General features: G+C 27.7%; 2 protein-coding genes across 4 annotated transcripts; both read right to left on the reverse strand.

Moving 5' to 3' along the window:
* Positions 1-350: 350 nt before the first annotated feature.
* Cdc16 (cell division cycle protein 16) lies at positions 351-7,444 on the reverse strand. Of its 2 annotated transcripts, XM_015517678.2 has the most exons (10): positions 7,127-7,444; positions 6,905-7,057; positions 6,662-6,823; positions 6,439-6,598; positions 5,124-5,435; positions 4,971-5,060; positions 4,752-4,908; positions 4,533-4,685; positions 1,370-1,529; positions 351-1,303 (listed from the first exon to the last, which is right to left on the reverse strand). In XM_015517678.2, exons 1-10 carry the CDS (start codon positions 7,190-7,192, stop codon positions 737-739), a joined length of 1,980 nt encoding a protein of 659 aa, XP_015373164.2. In that variant the 5' UTR covers positions 7,193-7,444; the 3' UTR covers positions 351-736. The 2 variants fall into 2 exon arrangements, with proteins under 2 accessions (XP_015373164.2, XP_089082501.1); XM_089226375.1 differs by lacking the exons at positions 6,905-7,057; positions 7,127-7,444 and having other exon boundaries at positions 6,679-6,816.
* A 4,037-nt stretch (positions 7,445-11,481) lies between these two features.
* LOC107168319 (chromobox protein homolog 1-like) lies at positions 11,482-12,429 on the reverse strand. 2 transcript variants are annotated; one of them, XM_015517688.2, is made up of 2 exons: positions 12,038-12,429; positions 11,482-11,881 (listed from the first exon to the last, which is right to left on the reverse strand). In XM_015517688.2, the coding sequence occupies exons 1-2, from the start codon at positions 12,059-12,061 to the stop codon at positions 11,651-11,653; spliced, it is 255 nt and encodes an 84-aa protein (XP_015373174.1). In that variant the 5' UTR covers positions 12,062-12,429; the 3' UTR covers positions 11,482-11,650. The 2 variants fall into 2 exon arrangements, with proteins under 2 accessions (XP_015373174.1, XP_015373173.1); XM_015517687.2 differs by having other exon boundaries at positions 11,482-11,884; positions 12,038-12,419.
* Positions 12,430-13,043: the final 614 nt, after the last annotated feature.

Raw genomic sequence — 13,043 nt, forward strand, 5'->3', positions numbered from 1 at the left:
AAACCAGCAGTAGTTTGATTAGAATTTTAAATAGTTATTGATGTAATATTGTTGGTAACATTGACATAATTTCATTAAGGTTTAATAGGTGCAAAACGGTTTTATAATTGTGATGACAAAACATCAAGTCATATTTACAGCTAATTGCTTTGCTTGCATTGTATGTTTTTACATTTAATCACTATATAATATAAACAAATATCAAAATCTTTATCTTATGTCTTACTTAGTAAATCTGTATGTGTTGTATGGTTGTATCTGTTCATTACACATTATACTTATAAAAAATATAATATCCATAGGAAATGAATTACAGTGACAACAAAATGTTTAAATAAGCTTATAAAATATTTAAATCAATGAAATATAGTATTGTATTTTAATAGGTATAAAGTTTAGCGCCTACAAGTGAAAAAACATATCTGTGCAGCTGCCACAAAATATACCAGGGGGGTGTAAGTTCACCGTTGTGCATCCCCATAATTACGCCAATTGCTACTATGTTTATATATTTTGAGTTCTATTTTAATTATTGAAGTATCACTATGACACTATATATTAATTTATAATAAGTATATAATATATAAAATAAATCAAATGTCATAACATATCTATTTTTATTTATATAATATAAAATATTTAGTAGATTAATATCTATAAATTAAAATTAAATATTTATTACTTTACATAAGGTAAGATACAATAAAAATGTCTTAATTTAATTTTTTTACATTACTTAATACTCAGAGTTTCCAGACATATTTGTTGACAAATCCATATTAATACTAGAAGTATCAGCTGCTGAACTTGAATCTATAACCATTGCACTACTACTAGTAGTATCTCCTACAATGTTACAACTATTATCTCCTACATTAGTATTACTATTTGTGTCATCAGTAGGATTGTTGCTACTGATATCTTCTAAAGGATCAGTACTACTTGTATCTTCAGTCTTCTTTTTTAACCTTCTGTTCCATAGTCTTAAATTAGGATTTCTGAATGGTAGTATGACGTCATTATCATCATTCATTTTTAATAATCTATTGGTTTTTGGTGATTTTTTACTAAGTTCAAGCTTTAATGATTCTGTTGCCTCATCTGAATAATCATCAAACAAAGGAGGATCTTCAATGCATATGTCCAAGACGCATGTTAACATGGTACTACTAAATGTATCTTCTCGCTTTTGGCCCAAAGCCTTATGAAATGTATCTACAGCATCTCTAAAATTATTATCGAGTGACTGAACAAATCCAATACATGTTAATGTAGACGTGTTCATAGGAGATATAACTAAAGCCTTAAAAACAATAAAGATAAATTAAAATATAAAATGTTCATGTTATTTTGGTGTGTAGGTTCTTACTTGTTTATGATATTCAAGAGCTTTTTCATAGTTTTTCATCTTTCGATATACATGTCCTAAATTGTTGAAAAGCGATTCCCATTTATTAGCTATTATAGGTTGTTTTATCTGTTTAATTCTTTCAAGTGCTTCAAGGAATCTAGCTTCAGCATCTTTATACCTTAAAAATAGGAGAACGATTAATTTTATAAATATACTAATTATTGTAAATTTAACTAATATAATTAAGTTTAAGTTTTAAAAAGTATTACTAAGATAAGTATTGAACCTATATTTTTTTTCTGGTGACGTTCAACAAATTTAAAAATTTAATCTGAAAATCTTAGTAATTAATTTTAAGCAAAAAGTTTCTCAGGAATAGCTCTGCAGTTAGCATGCCTACTTAAGCTGACAGTTTACCACATCATTATAAAGTATTATTCTCTTTTTAATCCATTCAAAATACCAATGGTAGTAATTTGATCAAAACACCATATTACTTTCTATAATCAAATTTCAAATTATGTTTAAAGGTATCTTTTATTTATTTATTTTTTTTCCTTATGGTATCGAGGACCGGAGAAGGAACTATGTTGCCAATACTTCTCCTATCTTACATGGAATCTGAATAATACATTTTATTTCGTAAAGGTACATCTAGTATACTTGACTAGATGTTTAAATTCATCTATCATTCATTATTATTATGTATCAACTAAATTGTTCTGTTACATTTAGCATTTTTACAATGTTAGAATATTTAGATTAAAATAAATATATCACAGGTAATATGCAAAAATCTTGACTTTTTAAGTTTAAATTTATGTATATAGGAATTTTATTTTTGTTTCCTATCAAAATAAATAATGTTTTGTATTTTAAATTGTCTGTTGAACATTTAAATGAATAAATCTATGATCAAAATTTGATTTTAGGGTTTTGAAATACAGTTTAAAAAAAAACAATACTTAAGTTACTTCAGATTTTTTAATTTTTAGGAATGTCTCATTGCGGTCCAGACTAGGTTCAAATGAAGACAACCCCCCTTTTTTTTATTTTTTTTTTTTTATTAGCTTTCAGTTTAACTATTACAGCTCAACAATTATATGAAAGATATAACAAGATACAGTACTATAGAATACAATATTTAAACAAAAAAAAAAAAAAGAAATTAAAAAGTAAATTAAATAAAGAAAATGAAGACAACCCCTTAATATTGTAAATAGTTAAGCCAGGTTTTTATTTAGTTAGCAGAAAACTAGGCCAACAAGTCTTAACATTTTTTTTTGTATTCATATAGCTATTATAAATATATAAAGATTTGACTAAAATTGTTTTCGTTGGACCTCATTTATTTAATATTTTAATCATCTGGACTTTATTTGAAATTACTTGCCTACCCCTACCTTAAATGTTTATTCCTTTATTACATTTACAAACAATATATGATAAATACTGATAAACAATCAGTGTTAATACAAGCCCGAATATTTTACCAATAATGTTATTAATTATTATTATTATTGAAGTATATTAGGTACTACATTAATAACTAATATATTAGATTGTATAGTATATTAGTTTAAAATATTGCTATATATCATGACAACAAATGTATAATATTATTACATTTAGTGCAATGTTAATATTACTAGGTACATTAGTTACTAGTAAATGTGTGGAAAGGATTAGTTACTTTAAACCCAATTGGGTACCCATCCAGGAGCTAGCAACAGTGTGCTAGTTGCACTTAGAGCATTTCCGCAGTTGATCGAACGACCAAGCTGCAATATTATATTTCATAGACTTGTGATTATAGTACATACATTTTACAAAAATTCAGAAACTTATATATTGAATATCAAATTAGATAGGTACATCAATATTAATTTAAAAAAATCAACTAGAATAGAAAAAAACGCTTGTTTTCATTTGAAATATTGTTTTAAAGAGGATCTGGCACCCGCATATGTTGTAATATAGCAAATTGTACGCTCGACAGCTTTAAGAATCTGGAAGTTGAGGTCCGGGGTGGCTGAACCCAAATAGTTTGGAGTAAAGGTGAAAGAAGATCTCTTATAGAATATAAAAGTAAAATTATTACCTACGACATCTAATAGGCATTTTATTGTATATTAATTTTAAGCGTGTTATAAATATTTTTAAATTGTAAATTGTTTGTTACGTATTACATACAATTCCTAAAACAAAAATATGAATAAATGCGTTATCAGTTTATCATAAAGAAAAACTAAAGGTATAGTCACTCTGTATATAATTTAGGCTATAGTAAAATTGATTAATATACTAAAAATAACTAACATTTTACTATTGATGTAGTGTGTTCTCAACATATTATCAATATTATTTAATCATTTTACATACTATAAAACATACTTTTAGTAAATATAAATTATACATCAATTATATTATAATTTAGACTACTTTTAATCAATTACTAGATGCATCTAGTTAACTTTAAACATTATCAATTAATATTAAATGATAAAAAGTTAAAATTAGTAAAATGACTAGTTTCAAATGTATGCATTTTATAAAATGATATTAAGTAAACTTAAATTTTGCGCCTTTTACATGTAAATGCTTCATTAAATATTTTAAAGTGCCGACTATAAAAATGCCAACCAAGGTCTGGGCTATGTCTTCTAATCCTTAAGCTGCTGGGGGCCTCCTCAGAATCTGATTTTTGGCTTTCTATTTTCAATAAGATCTTGTTAAGGCATACATTGTCAAGTTTAGCTGCATCATAAATAAAGAAGGTTTTGATTTTAACAATAGAAATGTTACTAAGTAGGTCAAAGTCGTCAAATCAACACCGTTAAATAGAAAGAGGATTTTTAGGTTTTTAAATATTTTGACTGGCTTAATGCAACTTTACGACGATGAAAAATGTGGACGATTTATTTATCACAGTTTGTGGAAAAAAAAATGTATTATTGTTATTATGTAATATTTAATATTTATTTAAGAATATTTAGCCTATTTTTCGTATTTTAGAATATATTATACTATTATTGTTCATATAAAATTATGTATTTTGTTAATTTCTCATATTATGATTTTTTATAGCAACAATTTTTACAAGACCAAAAAAAAAATGAATAATAAAAATTAAATCATTCAATTATTAACATTTTTATGCTTATATAATAATTTAACATACCTATGGCTTTGAAAAGCAATAACTCCTAATTCATGTAAGACAAATGGATCATTTGGAGCAATTTCCAAAGCTTCTTTTAAATACTTTTGAGCCATGATAATGTTATTTGTTAAAGAACACTCTAAACCAATATATAGAAGAGGTAAATGACATCTAAAAATAAAATAAAATTTTAATGCATGTTTCTTATTTGTTTTCAAAGATAAAATAAATACTAACCCTTTTAAAAGTTGTGATGCTTTAAAGTAAGCAGCCATAGCTTGATCATGTTCATTTTCAACAGCAAATGAATGACCATAAGCTAACCAAGCTGGTCCAAAAGTGTTATCAAGGTTAGTTGCTTTTCCTAAATATCTTCTACTTTGATCTCGTTTACCTATAATTGAATACAATATAAAACTAATCATTTAATTTTATTTCATAAATTATTATAAATACCTATGAGGTAATAATAACACCCAACAGCAAACCATGCAATTGCCTGATCTGGTTGAAGATCTACCAATTTATGTGCTAAATAAAATAATTCTGAAAAAAATTACGAAAATTAAATTAAATATTCAACATTTGTTGACTTATTTTAATCCACACCATTTGATTTTTCCAATTCCACTAAACAAGCTATGTGTATTGGTAAACAGTCAGGATGATAAGGGTCTTGTTTCAAAACACTTTGAGTAATTTGAAAACAGTCTTTGTATGCACAGGCATAGTAATGTCTTTCAGCTTCAGCCTCTTGAATATCCAGATTATCCATTATTAATTCAACAGGCATATCAAATTGTGAAAATGGACCAGTTAATTTTGGTTCTTGGTATTTTTTTAACAGCACTTCATACAAAGGTTTTGTAATGCAATCATTTGGATGATTACTCCATGGTAATGACTGAATTAACATTTGTTCTAAAAGCAGTTTAAAATACCATAACTAATATTATTTATACGGTTATATTAGAAAATTGTAGAAAAGTTTAAAAAATTGAATCAGGCTTCGGATTTTTCCAAAAGTCAAACTTAATGATCAATAAACAAAACTAAACTAAACCAAATTAAACTAAATAGTTCAAAATATAGATTATTCTATTTGGACATTTTCTAATTTTAAAACTCAAGTATACTATGGTTAAGTTACACAAATATTGTTTTGTCAGAACACTGGTTTAAAACAATATTCATATTATCATTAGTTAATAATTAACTGCATAATACAAATTTAATACAATATAAAGTTCTAATATTCTATACTTATAGTATTAATTAAACTAACCAAAACAGGAATTAACTTAATTTTGTAAATTTTGTAATAAATTAATAATTAATGAATAATATAATGTTTTTGTAGTTTAAAATCTAATTTATAGAATGTTATAAAATTTTGAATATAGTGTAATAGACCATTGAATATTATTTTATTGGCTTTTAGAATATTCAGATTATACCTCAACAGTTGAATATATTGTATGACATATTATTAATATAATTACTGTTTAATGACAAAATGTAATGTTGTGTTATGGTTAGTGATGAATACACAAGAAGATTTAGTCTGAAAAGACGCATAGTCAATATCAAGTAATTTTTACTAAAAATGTGCTGGTTTGAATGAATATTTAAATTTAAGAAGGGATTTGTAAAGAATTCCCTTGTAATTGGGATTGTATATGTTCATATTCACAAGAGTGCATTCCATAGAATATAATAATAACTTTCAATAGTTTTTATAAGTAGGTATAAATTAAAATGAAAAAATATTAAAAGTCATAATATCTAGTTTTAGTTGTAAACCAGAACGACTATAAAAATATATAAATTAAGTTTAAACAGTCTGGTATAATTATGTAATATTAATTTGACTATCTTTACACTTTTTCCAGTATATAACTAATAATTATAAATTTCAACCAACCTTCAAATGAAGTTAACATCTGATGCTGTATAAGAGCTTGAAATGCATCATAACAATGTACATCATTTCTCAAAGCCTCTCTATAACAATCTGTAGCAAAATTTCTGTTATCTAATGCTTCATATATTTTTCCTTTAATACAAAATAATGCACTTTGAACCTAAAAAATAACTGCTGTTGAAATTTTCATTCTTAGTTGTTAAAAATAAATTTGTATACAAACATTAAAATGAGTCAAACCATCATGAGACTTCATATCTTGTTGTTGAAGTGATACATTACATGATGTTGGATTTATTTCTGAATTAATAATGTTAGCTGCTTCTGTGTAGTCTTTGGCTTCTACCAAACATCTTAAGACCATGTAGTAACATAACATATCAGTCTTAAAAAACAAAAATTATTATTATTATTATTATTATTATAAGTTCAAATTATAAATAAATTACAACATAATTGTTCTTACTTTATCCAACCCTTTATTTTTTATCAGCATGACCGCCCTTTGGTATTGTTTTAACAAAAACATGCAACTAGCTAGTTGATAAATATCTCTTGGATCAAAATGACTTAAAGTGGCTGCTTTGTCAGCCCAAAACAATGCAGATGAGAATAATTGCTAATAAAATACAATATATTATAACCTATTTAAAATACAACTATACAAGTTGTCAGTTAACAAAAATACCAAATCGAGATGTGTGCGAACTAGTTTTCTGCATTTTTCTAAATGAGGATTATTGCTCTGCTTCATACTTGAATTTTTAAAGTGGCTGTTAACACGTCCGAATTGAATCCACAAACTACACACTAAAACACTACAAAGGAGACGGGACTAAACACTAGATAGACAGTTATAATATTGTAGAAGACAGTTACAGGCTTTTAATTTCTTTACAAAATAATATGCCGCTTCTATACGTTTATTATCAATTATCAATAAATTATAGTCGATGATGTTTTTAAATTTTCTATAGATAACAAAGAAATGGAAGATACCGATGATACCCAGTACCAGGTCCAGTGTTACCAGTACAAAATTTCAAACATAAGAAGTTCGTTTTTTTTTTTTAGTTTTTCACTAGATTTTTTTTTAATATGCAGTTATTATACATGATTAAATAAATTATAAAATTATTACACATCTTAGAATCTTACATTTTCTCTGTATCCGTCTACGCCTTGGGGTCAGTGTTAGTGTTCAGAATTTTCTTGTTGCACACTTGCACACCAAATTGAAATTACCATTTGCCAATTTAAACAGTGAACAGTAGGTATAGTAAATATGTTTACTTAATTAAATGGAAGTACTTTCTACTTTCTAATTATATTCCTCATAGACCTTTACTGGCTTTACTAATAATATATTTATAATTAATATTACTACATTTATACGATGACGTTAAAACGCTCGCACTTTGTAGTTTAAGAATTTAAAACCGTTTTAATAACGCCATCATATTGCTATGGACTAGCGTCTCGAATTGTCTAGTTCACGGTCAACTAGGTACCAGCTGAACCAAGCTAGGGTATAGGGTGCGACCAACTTTGTAATTGTAGGAAAGAAAGCATTTCGTGGAAATCATTAACATAAGGGAAATACGAAATAATGTGGTCATACGACTATAAAAGATTATTAATAGGTGTGCACAGGACGTGCAGGGGTTATGCATCAGTACAAAAGTTCCAAGAACCGATGTTATTATGTAATATCATAATATATATTTTTACATAATAATAATATAAATTATCGAGGTATGCAGCTGCACGGGATGCGCATTTTCCTCGTGTGTGGGCGAGTGGCATTTCCGTCAGTTTAGATGATTACACCACATCCGTGAGAACAGTGACAAGAGCAAGTAGACTATGGGGAGTAGAGGGTAGTACTGTATAATAAGGGACCCCGAAACGGCCTGTATTCAGACGCGACTTGACCAGACTAGCCAGAGCACCTTCGCGCCAGTCTGTTCTATAATTAATTAAATTGGACTTGAGAAAATTCTCGTAAAATAATATTCTGAACTTAGAAAATATTCGAGTCAAACCGAATTTATTCTAGCCATTCAGAATACCTAATTTGTTAAATAAAATTCAGTTTTCATGTTTATAAATAAATATATGTTTTGTCAAAATAAATAATAAACCAGTCTAACTAAAAATAATTCAACGTTGTTTAAATCAACTCAAGAGTCGCCTTCCAACATCATCCTTGACTACTGATACTTGTAGGCGACGTGATCACTACAATATAAACGTAGTATATTAAACGGGCTGCATCACTGCGACATGCGAAATGCGACAATCAGATTTCAATATAATATTTGGTATCGGATATTCGGATGGGCCTGTTTATGAATAAAAAGTGATATTTCTCAATAAACCGTATAGTTGGTATTGTACAGAATTTGTGTTACTTCATAATAGTCAAAATTTAAAAGAAAATCTTACGTTTTGATGATGCATACATGAGCGGATTGGCAGCGCGATTACAGGCTGTCATACCTACTCAGGCCCCCTAGAAATTTTATATTTGGTCCTCAAGCTATGTTTGTTATTTTTAATGCTTTTTCAATGCTTAATCGCTACAGACAGTCAAAAACGAAAATAACATAAATTACAAAATAAAATTAACTTAGACAGTTTGACTGTAGCCGCGGCGGCTATTAAAATTATTAACTATCAGATTCATTTTTGGAATTTGGGAGCACATTTTAAACACCCCCCCCTCCCCCAATAGTTGTGCCAATGGACCTCTGGTGATCATGTCCTTACAGTGATTCTAATGAACTCCAATATTAACTTTAAGTAACATGTAACCATTATTGTTAGTTTAATATTATATCAAATAATAATCTATATTATGAACTCATTACTGTATTACTCGTTATTTTGATTATTTAAAAACAAAAAATGATTTTAATCAATAATATTGTTTTACATATAATATTTAGTTTTTATACAATTTTCAGCTACCATAAAATAGAAAATTTCGGCATGATTATTGACGATTTTTTTCAATTATACCGTCTATTCCGTAAAATATCGTCATTTTAGTATTTTTTGTAGTGTCGTGTCGATTGAATTGTAATAATCGAATAAATTGTGATTAGACATTACTTTTTTGGTATCATGTAATGAATTTAGTGCTTGTTCTATAGTGAGATTAGTCATTAGTGAATCATTTTTATACACAGTGTCATGTCGTGTATTTAATGATCGTAGTATGACCTTCCATAGACGGAGATGTGATTAAATTTTTGTTGGGTAGTTTAAAAAAATAAATAAAATTTGGGGGCTCTGAAACATGTTCAATATTTTTGAAATATGTCAGCCTATTACAGTGCCTTCGTTCCGGTCGTTTTCTGTTTATAGTCTTGTACCATCACGGATATAAATGTTATAGGTTTATACCGAAAAACAGGTATTTCACCTGTTTATACCTTGTTTATGCCTGGTTTATACCGAAATTCTCTTCAATTATGTGAATTATAGTGTACCTGCAGATGATAACATTCAATCATTTTTTAAATACCTAAAATAAAAATATCTATTAATATTATAATAATAAACGAATTGAAAGTTATTTAAAATAAAAAGTTACAGTAATCAGAAAAATTCATAATAAACCATAAATATAACCAAATTAATACCTAGATGATGTCTATAGGTAACTACGTTTTCAAAAGTTGAATGTATTATGCAATTTGTAATAATATTTCGGTTACTATATACTATTGTGTGATAAAACAATGATATATCACAGGGACGCAGGTAAATTAGTTGAATGTTGTTTGCCAAAGATGACCTTAATGGAATCATGTGGTTCAGCCAATAGGAGAAAATTATTTTACAGGACATAGTGGTCACTGGTCGTTGAATATTACAGACACGAATACAATATCCAAATTGATCACTGAAACTTTAACAGGACTTAACTGGCAACTGCAACTACTGAACTAGACAAAATATAGACAGGACAAACTGAAAATAATTTACGGTTTGCGTTCACGTACGTTCACATTTGTGCAAAATAATACCGAATTTTATCGTATTTGCGTTTTTTGTTTTACTCTAGTCGATTCTATGTATAGGGTGATTCTTTTAAGTGGGTACACTAATTATCTCGAAAAGTATTTACTTTTTTAAAAATATTTTTTACATGGTGTTTCAAGTCGTTAATAAAATCAACGTTTTTAATAAAAATTATATTTTTAAATATTTTTTATCATCATTTTTTTAAGTTTTTTACTTTTTTGAATGACAACATAGAGTTTTAATTTCATATTCCAAAGCAGAATATTTTTCTAAGTATTTTGATTCATAAAAATCGAATTTAGGGCTAGTAGTTTTTGAGTTATAAGTATTTAAAGTTTAGATTGGCTTAGTGGTGTAGTACGGGATTACCCCGCAAAATGTTTATCTACTACTCCGCTTGTCAAAACTTTAAATACATATAACTCATAAACTACTCGTCCTAAATTTGATTTTTATGAATCAAACTACTTAGAAAAATATTCTGCTTTGGAATATTATGAATTTAAAACTCTGTTGTCATTCAAAAAAGTAAAAACTTAAAAAATGATAAGGATAAAAAATATTTAAAAATATAATTTTTTAATAAAAATGTTGGTTTTTTAACAACATATGAAACCATGTAAAAAAAATTTTGAAAAATGTAAATACTTTTCGAGATAATTAGTGTATGTATACCCACTTAAAAGAATCACCCTGCAGTATAGGCAGCAATCAAGAAAAAATCAGTTTGTTTTAAAATTATTTTGAATTTATGTATTTCATATACAATGTATTGAATATTTTCCTATGCATAATAATATTATTATTTAATATTTATTATAAATGCAACCCGTTAATATAGAATAAGTTTAAGTGCTTATATAAGTGTTGGTTATACATATATTGTTAAGCTAAAAAATACTATATACATCTTGAAAGTGAAATAAACATGAAATATGTTAACAATAAGTTATTGACGATAAATTGTATGCTAGGCATAATAATAAACTGTAATACATATGTAGTAAATAATGGTATAAAATTTAATTTAATAATTAGTATAGGTATTACAAAATATTGTACATGTGTACATGATCTAAAATTATAGAATCATATACCTAGATAAGACATAATGCAAAAAGTATTTAAAAATATATTTATAAATAAAATAAAATTTATATAGTATTCATACATTACATTAAAAATTAGACCATGTAAGGTGGCTTTGATAAAAATCAATAACAATACTTGGGCATTTTTTATTAGCAACCGAAGCCTTGACGTAAGATGGTTCTTTGACGTCTTTCCATTTCATCAAAAGGTAATTTGTTCCTTCTACCGGTTTCGAGTTGATAATCATTTCTGGTTCCAACCCTAAACTAAATCCGTCTGAGCGATGTTTCATACCAGGCGAAGACAGACCCGCAACCTTCTGAGATAAAAATGTCCATTTAATAATATATAAGATATCACAACGTTGACAACGGTTAATTTTTGTTTTCGAACCACTTTCATCCGCGGAAACAGAAATCTACGTTTGTGTTAGTCATATTAATAAATAATATAATAAAATGTATTAACTTACACCGGTGTTAATTTTTTTCGACATCGTGTAAATACAACAGCTGAGACTATTGTATACTATCTATAATAGTTGGTGTTTCGGTGTGGCGACTACACGTGCTTCGCCGATTACGACTGTTCCGAGTGCAGCTAACGACTAAAGCAGTAACGCGAGACGCGACTAGGTAGTTGTTGTAGCGATTAGGCGAGATACGGTTCAAACTGTTCGGAGAGATGACTGCTTGGGATATTTTTTATAGCAGTCAGCAGCAGACGTACACCCCGAATACATGTGTTGGGTTTATCTTTTTTTCTACGAACAACGTAATAAATTCCGGCAGGGTTTAAACATTATAATTTATAGTAATCCGGCGTAGGTGGTCGTCCTCGTCGCTGCCCACTGCCCAATGCCCGATGGTGATCCGTGACCGTGAGCGGTACTTCGGTATTATCCTTCCAGCCCCACCACTACCACTGCAATCGATGTAACTACCAAATCTGCAGTTGTACGTATACGGATAGGTACGGGACAATATTTATTACGGCCAATACATTAATCAGTTTATCGGTGTAATACCCATAATATAGATTGTTTTATAATATGGTAACATCAGTTTTACAGTTTAGCCAGTTATTTAGGGTAGTATGGTCGTCGGTCGACGAGTGATGAGTGATATAGTTTTTCATTCGCGTTGTTCAGATCAATGAGTTCGCTTCTATTTGTGTTCAACAATAAACGTTGTATTTGCATATACAAATTATTATATAGTATATTATATACCATAATTAAAATAAAGTAAATAAAAATTTAAATACTTGCTTTTAAAAATGTACGCATAAACATAATCAGATGTATAAATAAAGAATAATATCTATGTAGGTACTATTGATGTATAAATTATACATAAGATATATTATAGTGTCGTATCAGCTAAAACTGATTTTACGATGTGTATTTATCTTTATTCTGTATAGCATATATTAGTGTATATTATATTATATTTTTATAGACGAAACACATGATTAAG

Source organism: Diuraphis noxia, unplaced genomic scaffold, assembly GCF_037042655.1.
Source record: "Diuraphis noxia isolate RWA-SAM2 unplaced genomic scaffold, SU_Dnox_SAM2 contig0004, whole genome shotgun sequence".
NCBI lineage: Eukaryota > Metazoa > Arthropoda > Insecta > Hemiptera > Aphididae > Diuraphis > Diuraphis noxia.

Excerpts from the sequence above, each read along its gene's own strand:
- Cdc16 (XM_015517678.2), bottom strand. The coding sequence starts at position 7,192 with ATGAAGCAGAGCAATAATCCTCATTTAGAAAAATGCAGAAAACTAGTT. Across the intron at positions 5,061-5,123 it reads GGAATTGGAAAAATCAAATG|AATTATTTTATTTAGCACAT; the intron begins GTGTGGATTAAA and ends AATTTTTTTCAG. Across the intron at positions 4,686-4,751 it reads GCATCACAACTTTTAAAAGG|ATGTCATTTACCTCTTCTAT; the intron begins GTTAGTATTTAT and ends TTTTATTTTTAG.
- LOC107168319 (XM_015517687.2), bottom strand. The coding sequence starts at position 12,061 with ATGTCGAAAAAAATTAACACCGGT. Across the intron at positions 11,885-12,037 it reads CGAAAAAAATTAACACCGGT|AAGGTTGCGGGTCTGTCTTC; the intron begins GTAAGTTAATAC and ends TTTTTATCTCAG.